The 15,274-nt window shown below is 45.8% G+C and overlaps 1 protein-coding gene across 2 annotated transcripts in view; it reads right to left on the minus strand.

Annotated features, from left to right (window-relative positions):
• RNF111 (ring finger protein 111) overlaps nucleotides 1-15,274 on the minus strand; it is a 306,333-nt gene that overhangs the window by 100,212 nt on the left and 190,847 nt on the right. For both annotated transcript variants that reach the window (XM_069222081.1, XM_069222080.1), the window contains exon 7: nucleotides 11,984-12,239. In XM_069222081.1, the coding sequence (XP_069078182.1) occupies nucleotides 11,984-12,239 (256 nt within the window). The remainder of the gene's footprint in view (nucleotides 1-11,983; nucleotides 12,240-15,274) is intronic.

Consider the following 15,274-nt stretch of genomic DNA (forward strand, 5'->3'; position numbering starts at 1 on the left):
CTATGATGTGGTCTGTGTGCATACAGCACATTTTCTTACTCAGAATGCCATCCGAATTTCAAAACATTGGTTTCAAAAAAAGTAATTTTTTCTCCATGACAGAAATTCCTGGCACATCCAGCTAATGGCTGAAATCTTAACACCCTGCGTTACCACGCTTCTTCCATTAAAATTGCAATCCCCCATGAGTTGTTGGACATACCGTATGTCAAAGGAACAGACCAGAAATGTATAAATGACACAACCACTTTGGGCAACACTGTTTTTTACAACCACCCAGGTTTTGACCAGTTCCTTTTACAGGCAATAGGACCACCCTTGCAAACGGTGCACTGCTTTTGTCGGAAGAGGTGTGGGAAATATTAGATGGCAGAACTTTGTCAATTCCTGTGTGAGAAAATTCTGTGATTTTATCCTAAGTTTGACATTTGCATTCTCGATGAGAAAAAGTAGTGCGATCCATTAAAGTCACACAACCCTGGACTGCCAGAATGTCTTGTACTTAGAAATCTTTTGGGGCTGGTTGGTTGGCTTTCCTTGGTGTCTTCTAAACCCTGCCACAAATGCCACAGATAAGCACATCAGCAGAAAGATTGACATTCCAAGGAAAAATCCAGATGTCTCCACCTTGCTTTTGGGGCCTTTGCTGTCACAAGTGATAAAACACCTATGCAAGTAGGGTACTGTTCTGTAGAGCATGTATTTTTATCTACTGAATTCCTCGGCATTTTGGGGTCCCAAATGTCCATGTGAACGGAAGAACAAATTTTGCAAAACACAACCTGAATCACATGATCATGAGGTTAACTGCAAATTCAGAGTTCAACAAATAACCAATATTCCCACACTGATTCCTGGTCACATTAAACAACACAAGGCTTTACTTCATACCTATTTTTCATTCATATGATTTCAACCTATGACCTGATGCACACATGTTACTTAATGAAAAATTATTCACACTGCAGCTTGGTTCATAGCTCTGAATACTGGGTGTTTTTGGACAACCAACCATAAGAGTCAGATGGATGTAACATGATATTACTTTTGGATAGCAATCATTGGGACAAAAATAAATTCAAAGGAAAACACTGTCACTTATTTCTATATTGTCGCATCGTTTTAATCAGTTTTTTTTAAATGCAACTATTAACGATCTACACCAATAACCTTCTTGCTGCATTTCCAATTTTGTCTACTAATCAGAAATGCACAGCTTTCCTGGTTCACCCAGGTGTTTCAAACATCTTTTCTCTACAAACGTCAAGTAGGTATAAACTGCAAAAAAGGAAATATTAAACTACCATTATTTAAAAACTATGGTGAAAAAATATTTTTCACAACTATGTTCCTGAAGCTGGGAAAAGGGCGATCTTAGCACAACAAAACTTGTTTTTGCCATTATTGGAAAAACACCTCACACTCTCTTGGATACCATGTTCTATAAAAATGCCACTAAAACAACTTGTTACAATTTAGCCATTTTCTCAGTTTCTCTAGAACTAGGGGAATCTACAGCCCTGTTTTATTTAGAATCCTTAACATGTGGGGGAAAAAAAGGATGCAAAGTTCGTCTATTTACTGAAAAAAGTAATGAGGACTGAAGAGCGAGCTGATCCAATTTTTAAAAAAAAGGTCAATTTCAACTCAACGCATCCATGAACACATATGCTTTATCGCATCTTTCTGTAGGTGGATGCATGCGTTATGGTGCATATGCACGTCTACTAAATGAGCACCATTTAGTGCCACCCTGGAGTGGTAAACAAAGTGCAAAAGCAAATTTGTGAAAGTAGAGTGGTATTTTAAGACTGCAAGAGATGGGGGAGAGGGTTAACTGGGAGATGGGGGAGTAAGTACGGGGAAGCAAAGGTAAGAAAGCATGGACACCAATGGACGTGGGAGGGTTAAATAAAAAAAGAGAAAAGCTGAGATGGAGAAGGGAGTAACAAAGCGAATGGGAGGGTGAGCGGACACATAAGGGAGATAGGAAGTGGGAATGAGGGAGCCACACAATCACAGGGAGGGTACATGGATACATACTTGCCAAGACTAGACCTATTGGAATTGCCAATGCCAGTTTTAATAGTGCATGACAAAATGTCCTCACCTGGAATTCAGGTAACTGCCACACTGTTTAAAAAATGTCGCAGTCTGATATCACCAGACCCCAAGCAAGTAGTATTGAACAAGCTTGAATCATTCCCAGTCTTTGAAGTGGGAGTCCCACAGTAACATTAAATAGAATATACATATAAAACAAAGTTTAATTGCCTCCACGTTAACAGCTTATTGTCATTTAAAAAACCTGAATTCCAGACAACCAGGCAACAGCACAGTTTAGAACCCTCACCACAGAAGCTCTAGTCACTGGCAAATCAAAATGGCACCTGAAGCAAAAGAAAAGACAGCATTCTCCACACCTGATGGGCATTATCAGTTCACTGTTAAGCCCTTTGGTTTAAAGAATGCCCCTGCCACCTTCCAAAGGTTGGTGAATCAAGCCCTTGCTGGCATGGAGTCCTTTAGTGCAGCTTATCTTGATGATATTGCTGTCTTTAGCTCCAACTGGCAGGATCACCTGGTCCACCTGAAGAAGGTTTTGAAGGCTCTGCAATCAGCAGGCCTCTCTATCAAGGCATCCAAATGCCAGATAGGGCAGGGAACTGTGGTTTACTTGGGACACCTTGTAGGTGGAGGCCAAGTTCAGCCACTCCAGCCTAAGATCCAGACTATTCTGGACTGGGCAGCTCCAAAAACCCAGACTCAAGTCAGGGCATTCCTTGGCTTGACTGGGTACTATAGGAGGTTTGTGAAGGGATATGGATCCATTGTGACAGCCCTCACAGAACTCACCTCCAAGAAAGTAAACTGGACTGTAGAATGCCAACAGGCCTTTGACACCCTGAAACAAGCTATGTGCACAGCACCATTTCTAAAAGCTCCAGATTACTCCAAGCAATTCATTGTGCAAACAGATGCCTCTGAACATAGGATAGGGGCAGTTTTGTCCCAAACAAATGATGATGGCCTTGACCAGCCTGTTGCTTTCATTAGCAGGAGGTTACTCCCCAGGGAGCAGCGTTGGAGTGCCATTGAGAGGGAGGCCTTTGCTGTGGTTTGGTCCCTGAAGAAGCTGAGACCATACCTCTTTGGTACTCACTTCCTAGTTCAGACTGACCACAGACCTCTCAGATGGCTGATGCAAATGAAAGGTGAAAATCCAAAACTGTTGAGGTGGTCCATCTCCCTACAGGGAATGGACTTTATAGTGGAACACAGACTTGGGACTGCCCATGCCAATGCAGATGGCCTTTCCAGGTTCTTCCACTTAGAAAATGAAGACTCTCTTGGGAAAGGTTAGTCTCATCCTCTTTCGTTTGGGGCGGGGGGTTGTGTAAGGAAATGCCTCCTTGGCCTGGTTACCCCCTGACTTTTTGCCTTTGCTGATGCTATGTTTTAAATTGAAAGTGTGCTGAGGCCTGCTAACCAGGCCCCAGCACCAGTGTTCTTTCCCTAACCTGTACTTTTGTATCCACAATTGGCACACCCTGGCACCCAGATAAGTCCCTTGTAACTGGTACCTCTGGTACCAAGGGCCCTGATGCCAGGGAAGGTCTCTAAGAGCTGCAGCATGTCTTATGCCACCCTGGAGACCCCTCACTCAGCACAGACACACTGCTTACCAGCTTGTGTGTGCTAGTGAGAACAAAATGAGTAAGTCGACATGGCACTCCCCTCAGGGTGCCATGCCAGGCTCTCACTGCCTATGCAGTATAGATAAGTCACCCCTCTAGCAGGCCTTACAGCCCTAAGGCAGGGTGCACTATACCATAGGTGAGGGCACCAGTGCATGAGCACTGTGCCCCTACAGTGTCTAAGCCAAACCTTAGACATGGTAAATGCAGGGTAGCCATAAGAGTATATGGTCTGGGAGTCTGTCAAACACTAACTCCACAGCACCATAATGGCTACACTGAAAACTGGGAAGTTTGGTATCAAACTTCTCAGCACAATAAATGCACACTGATGCCAGTGTACATTTTATTGTAAAATACACCCCAGAGTGCACCTTAGAGGTGCCCCCTGAAACCCTAACCAACTACCTGTGTAGGCCGACTGGTTTTAGCAGCCTGCCACACTCGAGACATGCTGCTGGCCACATGGGGAGAGTGCCGTTGTCACTCTGTGGCTAGTAACAAAGCCTGCACTGGGTGGAGATGTTATCACCTCCCCCTTGCAGGAGCTGTAACACCTGGCGGTGAGCCTCAAAGGCTCACCCCCTTTGTTCCAGCACTACAGGGTATTCCAGCTAGTGGAGTTGCCCGCCCCCTCCGGCCACGGCCCCACTTTTGGCGGCAGGGCCGGAGGAGATAGTGAGAAAAACAAGGAGGAGTCACTGACCAGTCAGGACAGCCCCTAAGGCAACCTGAGCTGAAGTGACTCTGACTTTTAGGAATCCTCCATCTTGCAGATGGAGGATCCCCCCAATAGGGATAGGAATGTGACCCCCTCCACTTGGGAGGAGGCACAAAGAGGGTGTAGCCACCCTCAGGGCTAGTAGCCATTGGCTACTTCCCTCCCTGACCTCAACACACCCCTAAATCCTGTATTTAGGGGCTCCCCTGAACCTAAGAAATCAGATTCCTGCAACTTACGAAGAAGAGGACTGCTGAGCTGAAAAACCCTGCAGAGAAGACGGAGACACCAACTGCTTTGGCCCCAGCCCTACCGGCCTGTCTCCCTCCTTCGGAAGAAAACTGCTCCAGCGACGCTTTCCCCAGGACCAGCGACCTCTGAATCCTCAGAGGACTGCCCTGCTTCAAAAAGACCAAGAAACGCCCGAGAACAGCGGCCCTGTTCAACAAAGACTGCAACTTTGTTTCCAGAGGAGAAGCTTTAAAGACCCCTGCAATCCCCGCCAGAAGCGTGAGACTTGCAACACTGCACCCGGTGACCCCGACTCGACTGGTGGAGAAACAACGCTACAGGGAGGACCCCCCGACGACTCCGAGACTGTGAGTAACCAAAGTTGTCCCCCCTGAGCCCCCACAGCGACGCCTGCAGAGGGAATCCCGAGACTCCCCCTGACCGCGACAGCCTGACTCTGAAATCCCGACGCCTGGAAAAGACCCTGCACCCGCAGCCCCCAGGACCCGAAGGATCGGAACTCTAGTGCAGGAGTGACTCCCAGGAGGCCCTCGCCCTTGCCCAGGTGGTGGCTACCCCGAGGAGCCCCCCCCTTGCCTGCATCGCTGAAGAGACCCCTTGGTCTCCCATTGAAACCTATTACAAACCCGACGCGTGTTTGCACACTGCACCCGGCCGCCCCAGTGCTGCTGAGGGTGTACTTTCTGTGCTGACTTGTGTCCCCCCCGGTGCCCTACAAAACCCCCCTGGTCTGCCCTCCGAAGACGCGGGTACTTACCTGCTGGCAGACTGGAACCAGGGCACCCCCTTCTCCATTGAAGCCTATGTGTTTTGGGCACCACTTTGACCTCTGCACCTGACCGGCCCTGAGCTGCTGGTGTGGTAACTTTGGGGTTGCTCTGAACCCCCAACGGTGGGCTACCTTGGACCCCAATTTGAACCCCGTAGGTGGTTTACTTACCTGCAAGAACTAACAATAACTTATCGCCCCCAGGAACTGTTGAAAATTGCAGTGTCCACTTTTAAAATAGCTATATGTGTTTTATGTAAAAAGTATATATGCTATTGTGATTATTCAAAGTTCATACAGTACTTACCTGCAATACCTTTCAAATGAGATATTACATGTAGAATTTGAACCTGTGGTTCCTAAAATAAACTAAGAAAAGATATTTTTCTATACAAAAACCTATTGGCCTGGAATTGTCTCTGAGTGTGTGTTCCTCATTTATTGCCTGTGTGTATGTACAACAAATGTTTAACACTACTCCTTTGATAAGCCTACTTCTCGACCACACTACCACAAAATAGAGCATTAGTATTATCTCTTTTTGCCACTATCTTACCTCTAAGGGGAACCCTTGGACTCTGTGCATACTATTCCTTACTTTGAAATAGTGCATACAGAGCCAACTTCCTACACATACACAATGCAGGCTGCAGTGGAAGTGAGGCGTCAAAGAGAAAAGCAATGCATTGGTTTCGTACTGTGTGGGGGCGGTGATTTGTTGATCCTTTCCTCACAGGAAAGGTGATGCATTGATTTCCAGACACGCAGCCTTGGTTCCTTACTGTGGTGCAGGGTCGAGGTGAAATTGTCACCCCAGGGACGATGCATGGAAAATCCAGACGCAGTGAAAACAGGTTTTGTGTCGATTCTGCAGCCGTGAGACAGGGACTACGTCAATTATGCAGCCGCAGTGCGGGCACTGCGTTGATTTTCTTCTACAGCACATTGATGTGTGGATTTTCTTCTTCAGGTCACCAGCTTACACTTCCAAGGGCTCAGGGACTGGAGTTGGCACCACTCGGCAAGCCAGGACTCTCAACAGAATAGCCCAGGCAATGGCAGATGGAGACTACGATGTCCCTGAGACTTCTATCAGGAGATAAGCTCAGTTCAAGTCCTTGGAAAACCTTGGAAAGCAGGATGTAGAAAGCAAAGTCCAGTCCTTTTACTCCCAGGACAGAAGCAGCAAGCAGCAGGCCAGCACAACAAGCAATAGGCAGAGTGGCAGTCCATCCTAAGGCATCTAAGCTAGTCTTCCCGGCAAAATGTCCTCAGTCCAGAAGTGTTCTGTGTGGGGTCAGATGTCCAATACTTATACCCATTTCTACCTTTGAAGTAGACAACCTTGAAGCAAAAGTCTTTGCAGTTGGAGGAGGCTGGCCTAGAGTGTGGTGGACACCTATGGTGTTACACCTTATAATAGGTTCAGGCAACCCTTATTAGATAGTGTTAGTGTATTTACTGAAATAGTGGAATGTGAGAATGGGTCTCCCCACCAGAGGATGTGAAGTAGTTAGCCAAGAGCTCAGAGAGATTGGAACCTCAAGAGGTAAGTATATAGAAAACCCCAGCGACCAAGAGAGCAGAGGTAAGTTACTTGGTCGTCCCATAGGCTAACGTGGGGACTCGTAAATGAAATATTGCAAGAACAGGAACAGGCCAGTGGTACCCAATGATGGATTCTGGATGAAGAGGACCTGAAAAAGAAGGGGACTGAGTACAGTCCATTCAGGAGTGTCCAGGTGGGGCACAAGGCAATGTCCACTATCCTGTGGGTGAAGATCAGGGTCGACAGTGGTGGATGAAGTTCAGATGTGGAGTCCAGGAGCTGCAGAGGAGTCCCTGAAGTTACCTAGGAGCTCTCTCTCTCCACTGCCGGATTGCAGACGGGTCAGTGGTCAGAAGGACCACCAAGAAGCACAAGCAAATGCAACTGGAGCTGTTGGAGATTTGCAGAGCTGAAGAGGACCAGCAAGGTCCTGGGGACTGACCCTTGGAGGGGAGTCCAGGCTGACCCTAAGAAGATGGGAGAGCTAGCTGAAGCAGTCGGAGATCCCACGAGCAACCCACTGGCAGCAGGCACTGTAAGCGGCAGTGAGGCCCAGACAGCACACCTGAGGGAGTCCCACTTCACTGGAGGAGCAGAGAGGAGACTGTCCTTGCAGAGGTAGAGGGGTGGAGGCCGGTGCTACTTGGAGCCTGAAGATCCCTCGGAGCAGGAGTCAACAATCATTGGTTGCTGCAACAGTTGCGGTGCACAGGGATTCTGTCCTGGAGGAAGAGGCGAGGGCTCATTTCTGTCCCAAGTTGGACAGAAGGCCAAGAGGACCCAGGGGACCCCTCAGAACCACCATCTGTGTTGGAGAATCTTCGCAGGTCCAGAGGACAGCAGATCCAAGCAGCTGGATGTTGTTGCCTTAGGTGCCTGCAGATGCAGCGGAGTGACTCCTTCACTCCAAGGGAGATTCCTTCTTGTTTGTTTCCTGTGAAGTCCACCAGCGGTTCAGATGGCCAGGAGCTGGAGAGGTCATTGCAGAGGAGTCCTGGTGGAGTCTTGCACACCAAATCTGGTGAACTCCCTTGTGGGTGAAGGGAGTCCATAAATAGCCCAAAAAGGGATTTGGTCGCATTGCAAGGTGACCACCTATCAGAGGGGGTCACTGATGTCATCTACCTAACCTGACCAGTCAGATGCTCCCAGGGGCCTCTGCCCATCTTGGTTTCAAGATGGCAAAATCAAGTGGCCACCTGGAGGAGCTCTGGGCACCACCTCTGAAGTGGTGATGGACAGGAGTGTGGTCACTCCCTTTCCCTTTGTGCAGTTTCGCGCCAGAGCAGGGACCGGGAATTCCTGGACTGGTGCAAACCAGATTATGCAAGGATGGCACCAAATGTGCCCTTCAAAGCAAGCCATTGGCGTGGGGAGGCTACTCCTCCCCAGCTTTGTAATACTTATTTCCAAGGGACAGGAGCCCCCCTGCAACCTCTACTTCGACTTCTGGCCTCCGGAACTGCGACTGGAACCTCCAGGATCCGACAAGCTGCTTCCAAGAAAAAGGACTCTTCAGCAACATTGTTTCCAGGGCTCCTGCAGCTTTGCAGCATTTCCCTCGCCGTGCATCCTCAGAAGACTGCAACTCTTCGGCCTGCACAAGAAGAAGAAGGAATCTCCCTAAGAGTGAAGGAGTCACTTCCGTGCAACCGCAGGCAACTACGACAAGTGATGACCAGCTGCGTGTATCCCCTCTCCTGCTGAGCTGCGTGAATCCTGCATCATGGGTGGTGGTCCAGAATATTCCTCTTGGTCCTCTCTGTAAGCTGTCCAACTTTGGTGGAGGTAAGCCCTTGCCTTCCCTCACAGGATAGTATCCCCGTGCACCGTGTCTATTGCAGGTGCCAAGGCTTGTTTCCAACTCCTCCATTGGATCTTCAGGCGACGTGTAGCTCCAGCCCCCAAGCACTCCATCCTGCAAAGCACAGCCTCCTGTGTCGTTCTCCTGCGGCGTGGGATCCTCTTTTGCAGGTCTGCGTAGGCTCCTTCTGCGACTCCTGTGTTCCCGTCCTATGGGACTCCTCTGGGTGCTGCCTCTGCTCCTGTGAACCCTTTGTGACGTTGAGTGTCCCCTGTGACTCCCCCTCCTGGGTTGAGTCCTCCTGGACCTTGCTGGTCCCCAGCAGCACCTCTTTTCCACTAACCACGAGTTAGCCTTTACTAAGGCTTGCTGGTGGAATTCCTGCACCAACACCAGTCTGCAATTTTCCTTCCAGCATGGGGCTTCCTCTGCATCCATCAGGAACTCTTCTCCGGCTCCAGGGTTGCAGTGCTGACCCTTTCATCACCATCGAGCAACTCCTGCATCCACAGCTGGGTGGGTAGTAGCGCCTCTACTCCTCCTGGACTCCACTGTGACTCTTGGACTTGGTCCCCTCTCTCCACAGGTCTTCCTTCTTCAGGAATCCACCACTGGGTTTCTTGCAGTCTTCTCTGGGTGTCTTCTTTTCCTCCTTTTGAGTGGTTTGGGGCAAATCCAATGTTTTACTCCTGCATTTCTGCTCGCTGGGGGGTACTGTGTTACTTACCTCTGTGGTTTTCTAGTACTCCCAGCTCCCCTCTATACATTTTATCAACCTAGGTGGGGGTAACATGTTCGCTTTCCATTTCTTTTAGTATATGGTTTGTGCTTCCCCTCAGATCACTATTGGTTACTACTATTTGCACTGTTTTCTAACTTTTTCTATGCCTGTTTCTGATTACGAGTGTATATATTTAGTGTATTACTTACCTCCTAAGGGTGGATTACCTGTCTAGTATTTTGTGGTGATTTGTTCCAAAAATAAAGTACCTTTATTTTTGTACAAATGAGTGTTATCTTTCATGTGTGTAAGTGCTGTGCAAAGGGTAGTAGTGGTGTAGGATACTGCACCTCCTGGAGGTATTCACAAAGGTAAAAAACGGAGAGTACCCAAATTTATAGGTGGTGCAAGGGGTCAAGCGCCTTACTACCCATAGCCACGGAAAATGTGTATGGATATACACAAATGACAATGAACAAAAAGGATCACAGCACACAGCAACACAGTAATAAATGAACCGTAAAGTCCAAAGTATGAAGAATCCGTAGGCATGTGAAGCAAATTAATATTTCACGTTCCTTATAGGAAACATCTTTTTCAAAGCTAAAATGTTTGCAAGATTGTTGAAAGTTCCGAGTTGGGAGTTAGTACAAAAAGTATAAGCTGGTACACAAGTAGATAAATGTGGCCAATGTCTGGTTCATAATGTCCCAAGGTAAGAAGTGTAAAGAACTTGTAACACTCCGAGCCCAACACTAGATGGCGGGATGTGCAAAGCATGTGTATCTGCAGCTACACATGTCATCGAACATATATATATACATATACACACAAAGGAGGCCCTTGGTAAGTCCTGGTGTAGTCCTGCCGAGTTGAAAGCCGCGTAGCGTTCCCTAAGAGGAGTCCAAGTGCTGTGTGACTACAGTGGTACTGCATGAGATTTGCACATCTCCTAGATAAGCCTTGGCTGCTCATCCATAGCAACCTCTACAGAGCCTGGCTTCTAGACACTGCCTACACTTCACTAAGAGGGGATACCTGGTATAAGGTGTAAGTACCATAGGTACACACCACACACCAGGGCATCTTCCTACACTATGTCAGAGGTTCACTACTATCGTACATTTTCTTTACACTTCTGCTATGAAATCATAGCTAAGGTGACCTCTAAGGGGGAAAGAAGAGATTAGTACTTTCACCTCACTGGTTGGAGAAACTGTTGGTTCAGTTGTATGTCGGAAGAACACAGGAATTTACCACCCCTGCCTTAACAACGCGTCCTGAACCACAAATGCCTTTCTACAACCCATTCCTTTACCATGCAATAAATTACAAAGACTTGCCATGGAAAAAGCGCTGGACTTTGGAATAGTATACCAACTCCAGTCTGCGCCACAGTATGGAAAGTGTTGGACCTAAAGTCCAACATCAGTCCAACAACGTTTTCCCTAAGACAAGTTGTTGTAATGACTTGCGTGGTTAAGGAATGCGTTGTAAAGACGCATTTGTGGTTCGGGCCCCGTTGTAAAGGCACACCCTGTTTCGACCCGCGTTAAGGCAGTTTCCTGGTTGGTTCAAATGAGGTCCATGCGGTGCTTAAACCTGGTCCTTGAGGCCTACAGCCTTTTAACCCTGTTTACTGTTATTTTCAGATACCAGGGATCCTGATGACAGGAAATGATTCAATCATATGAATTTATGAAAGATCCAATTCTGGAAAATTGCATGCTCACATTATGATGCTCACATTATGATGGCAATTAACCAAAAGACGCCAGTGAGATGAGCATGGTAAGAGTTAAGAACCATCTTAAACCTTGAAGACAATCTTAAGGGCCACTAAATATCAAGTTTTGATGTTGCGAATATGAAGCACATATTTCAATGTGTTGCAATTAATGGAAATGTGCTAACTAGCAGTCATTAAAATTGTTCGTCTGCAAACACTTTAGGTCTGGCAACTTCTAAAGGTGTCAAGCAGACACATATGAGGTTGTATGGTTCCCTTTCCTAGAACGTTTCTGGGCATCAATAAAAAATATAACAACAGTGTTTGGGATAAATCTAAATAGTTACAAAATATTCACTTTAAGCCAGGAAAAAAAGAAATAAACAAACAGGCATAAAACCACAGCAAGGGAAAAAGACAGCTGGTGAAAGGGAATTCATCATTATAAGAAAAAAGAAACAAAGCAAAACAAATTTAAAAAATAGCAAATGTTCCCACTTTTAGGGTAACGAAATACAAAATCAAGGAAGTGGTTGCAGGTTCACGATAGAAGGAGACATATGAACATGAGGAACATCAGCACATTCTTCATGGATGTTACTTCTTTGATCTTAAGGATAATTCAAGATTGCAACTAGCATACTGACAACTGAATGACGAAGAGATTAATGAAATACTAGAATACATATTAGGTTTGTTTTCTGTTACCCAATATTCAAATTATAAATAGTTATACTTACAGGGGGAGTGCATATAGTGTCGGCATGATGATAGTGCAGATTGGGGAGGAGGCTGGGGCTGTGGTTGGGCAACCATACTAGATCCATATCCGTCTATTGCTATTTGCTGAGTAGGAAGCACACTACCCTGGTGACCATAGACTGCAGATCGAGAGGTAGAAGTAGGACAGCAAGGATCAAATGCAGATGCTCCATGAAAAGCACCACTACCATGGCTTCTGATACCATTACTACTTAAATCAACCGGCAATGCCTGCTGTGAGAAAGAAAATGAAAACATTTAGAGGAATTACAATTTCATAGAAAAACAGTGCTGAATGCAAAGCACTGTTAACAAGTGAAACCTGAGAATTATTTAGATGTGAGTAAATGACTTAATTCACAGATATCTACACATTTCCACAATATATCACGCCTTATTGAGAATTCAAAAACATCTGTATACCTCTAAAATAAAAAAAGAATATCCCTCTACATGGTTCTACTACAAATCAACAGCTAATAACGAAACTGGCTGAAAAACTAGAGCAGAAAAGAAACAATAGTACTTCTTCGTAACAACAGCATTGCTGCTTGACACCATTTTAAATTCACACGCAGTGTGTTATCCCACTACCAAATGACTGAGTTTGAAATAGTTCCTTGGTTTCTGGAAATTAAAATGGCTAGATGTCATCTGATGTCTTGGGGCGAATGGTCCATGACTATGTTAAAATAAGAACCATAATGCCTCCACATGTTAACACACCATCTTGTCTGATTAAATCTTCTGCTACTCTTGCAGATGTTGAGTAGACAGTGGCAGATGGAGGAGAGAGTTACCATTTCTCTGCCCTTGTGGAGGGTTGGTTACCTCCTTATCCATCTTGACTAACACTGCTGTTAGTACTGTTACCTCTGCTGGCGGTGTTGCTGACACCACTGGGGTCTGAACATTGCTGAGTACAGCGGTCCTGTGGTAAGAAGTGATGTTTTTTGTAATCTGCAGTGTGTTGCCATAAAAAGGAAGGCTGAGAATGCACTGATGCGCATCAGGTTTCAGCCCAGACAAATGGAGATACGAGGAATACCACTCTGAGAAACAATGGCAATAACTGTAGGCTTCCAAGTGAGATGAGTCTGCAGCTGCACTGACTATTTGGTTTGATATCACTATTCCCTCAGCAATGGTTCCAATATATTCCTCACTCTTGTTTCTGGGAAGGTTGTTAGAAAACCTAAATAAGAAGTCCTCAAAAAATCCATCATAACTCCCAGTACAGCTGTTGCACATGTGCCTTCATTAAGGTAGATTTATGTGGCCCGCAGAATCTAAGACTTCACTCCTTTGTCAGTGGTACTTCCAAACAAAGCTGAAGCAGGACCTTTCCCTGTCAATGAGAAAATAACTTAGGGGGAGAAGTAGCTTTTAGAAATAGATGGCCATGTTCAAGTGGCCTGTACTTCTTCAAGAGAAGTCCTGGAGCAGCCTCTGCTGTTCCTAGATCTAAGTAGTCCCGGACAGGTTCCAGAAATTTTGGATGCGATGCACAGTTCTGATGAAGTATTTTATAAGTGACAGAAGTTTCACCTGTGTTGTAAGCATGGGTATAGTTTGTTCAGTTGCACCTTGGACTAAGATTTCATGTAAGGTTTTAATGTCATCTATAAGTAATAGCATGGCTAGAGGACAGTCAGACAGCATAAACAAACATCTACCAATGGAGGATGGTGAAGTGGATTAAGTCCTAGGAGTGGAGGAGACGGAGTGAGATCTTCATCTATTGGCAGAGGGGTGGCAGCTAGGACTCCGTGATTGTTTCAGAAGGTGGTCTACGGGATCTGTGTCTAAGAGGACAAGATCTTCTTGGAGAGGTGCTCCACTGGATCCATGCAAGCTGGAGTATTTATTATGCCACTCAGAAGTGGAGCTGCTGAAAGAACATAACTTTGAAAGGGAGAAGGAACCACTCCCTTTTCAACAGCAAAATACCACTCAGTAGACTAGGGCGGGACTGCCCTGTGGAGGTGTAGTATGTTGGGTGACAGTGCATCCTGTTTAGAGGAATACGAGTGCCTTAAAGGGAAGAGTCTTTGTAAATGAGGTGTACCAGTGAGCATAATTGCAAGTGAAGCTTCTCTAGAGCGAAAGCATACCCTAGAATATTCAGAGTTAGGGATTGGATGCATCTTTCGGGGCTTCAGTTTCCTTATGCAAGGGACTCAAGGATTTACTCGATGCCGAGTGCTTTGACGTCAAACTTCTAGGATCTCTTGACACGTATGGTCTGGCTTTCTTTGATCTCAAGTGCCTCACCATCAAATCTGTCCTCGACCGCTAACAAGAGGCAGCTTTACATGTGATCACGACAGTGAATAGGAGCAATGATACTTCTGGTGCCTCAATCTCCTTCTGGATCTTCCTCTACGGGAGGCTGCAGAGATGGTGGTCTGAGGTAAGGTAGAAGGAGACTCTTTTCCACACTCACTGGACCACCCTTACAGAGATTCCTGGTTCTTCGGTGTTTCTCTTTACCATAAAGTCTGATTTTTTTTTTTTCCTGTCCCTCGGAGTTCTTCTTGATGTCTTCTGGCAGAATTTGCTTGGAAAATGATTGTACGGTAGGCCAAGGATACAAAGATTGTGTAGGCTTGTTTTAGTCTTTGTTTATTCTATCACAAGGTGGGTACTTTTCAGAAAGAGAGAGCAGTATGGAGAGAAAAGAAAACATTTTCTGTCAGAAAACGCTTAGAACCCACTTCATGATTGAAGAGGCATTAAATGAACTCGGGAATTAAAACATTTTAACGATTATTCCTTGGAGAACAATGGCTGAGCTCTGGGCACCAGGATCCTGTTGACAGAAACCCGAGAAAAAGAAAATTAACCGGAGGTGCTATTACTGACAGAACACGCAGAGATAATGGTGGAGTGTGTTTCCTTAAAGGTACAATGTCCGTTTTCCAGCAAGGAGCTGCAACCAATGTGTTACACTGCCAAGTGTTTCTCTCACTTTTAATTTAAGAATGGCCTGTGAAGGTTTTCTTGTCATATTTATAAATTTAAGGACTTGATATTCATAATTGGCTTCTCTTTTAAAAGAAAATATGCAAAAACTGGTCAACATAGATGATAGGTGGTTATAAAATTATGTTTAATTTTTAACAAACTGGCTGATTCTGAAAGGTCAGCGTACATATGAATATCATTATAAAGTGTGCTGCTGGATGTTGCAAATGGGAGGGAATGTTCAGTGCTTGTGATTACCAACAGAGAACCTTCCATTTTCTGGTGCCATGTCCTAGCCAACC

This window comes from Pleurodeles waltl, chromosome 3_1 (assembly GCF_031143425.1).
Source record: "Pleurodeles waltl isolate 20211129_DDA chromosome 3_1, aPleWal1.hap1.20221129, whole genome shotgun sequence".
In the NCBI taxonomy this organism is placed as follows: domain Eukaryota; kingdom Metazoa; phylum Chordata; class Amphibia; order Caudata; family Salamandridae; genus Pleurodeles; species Pleurodeles waltl.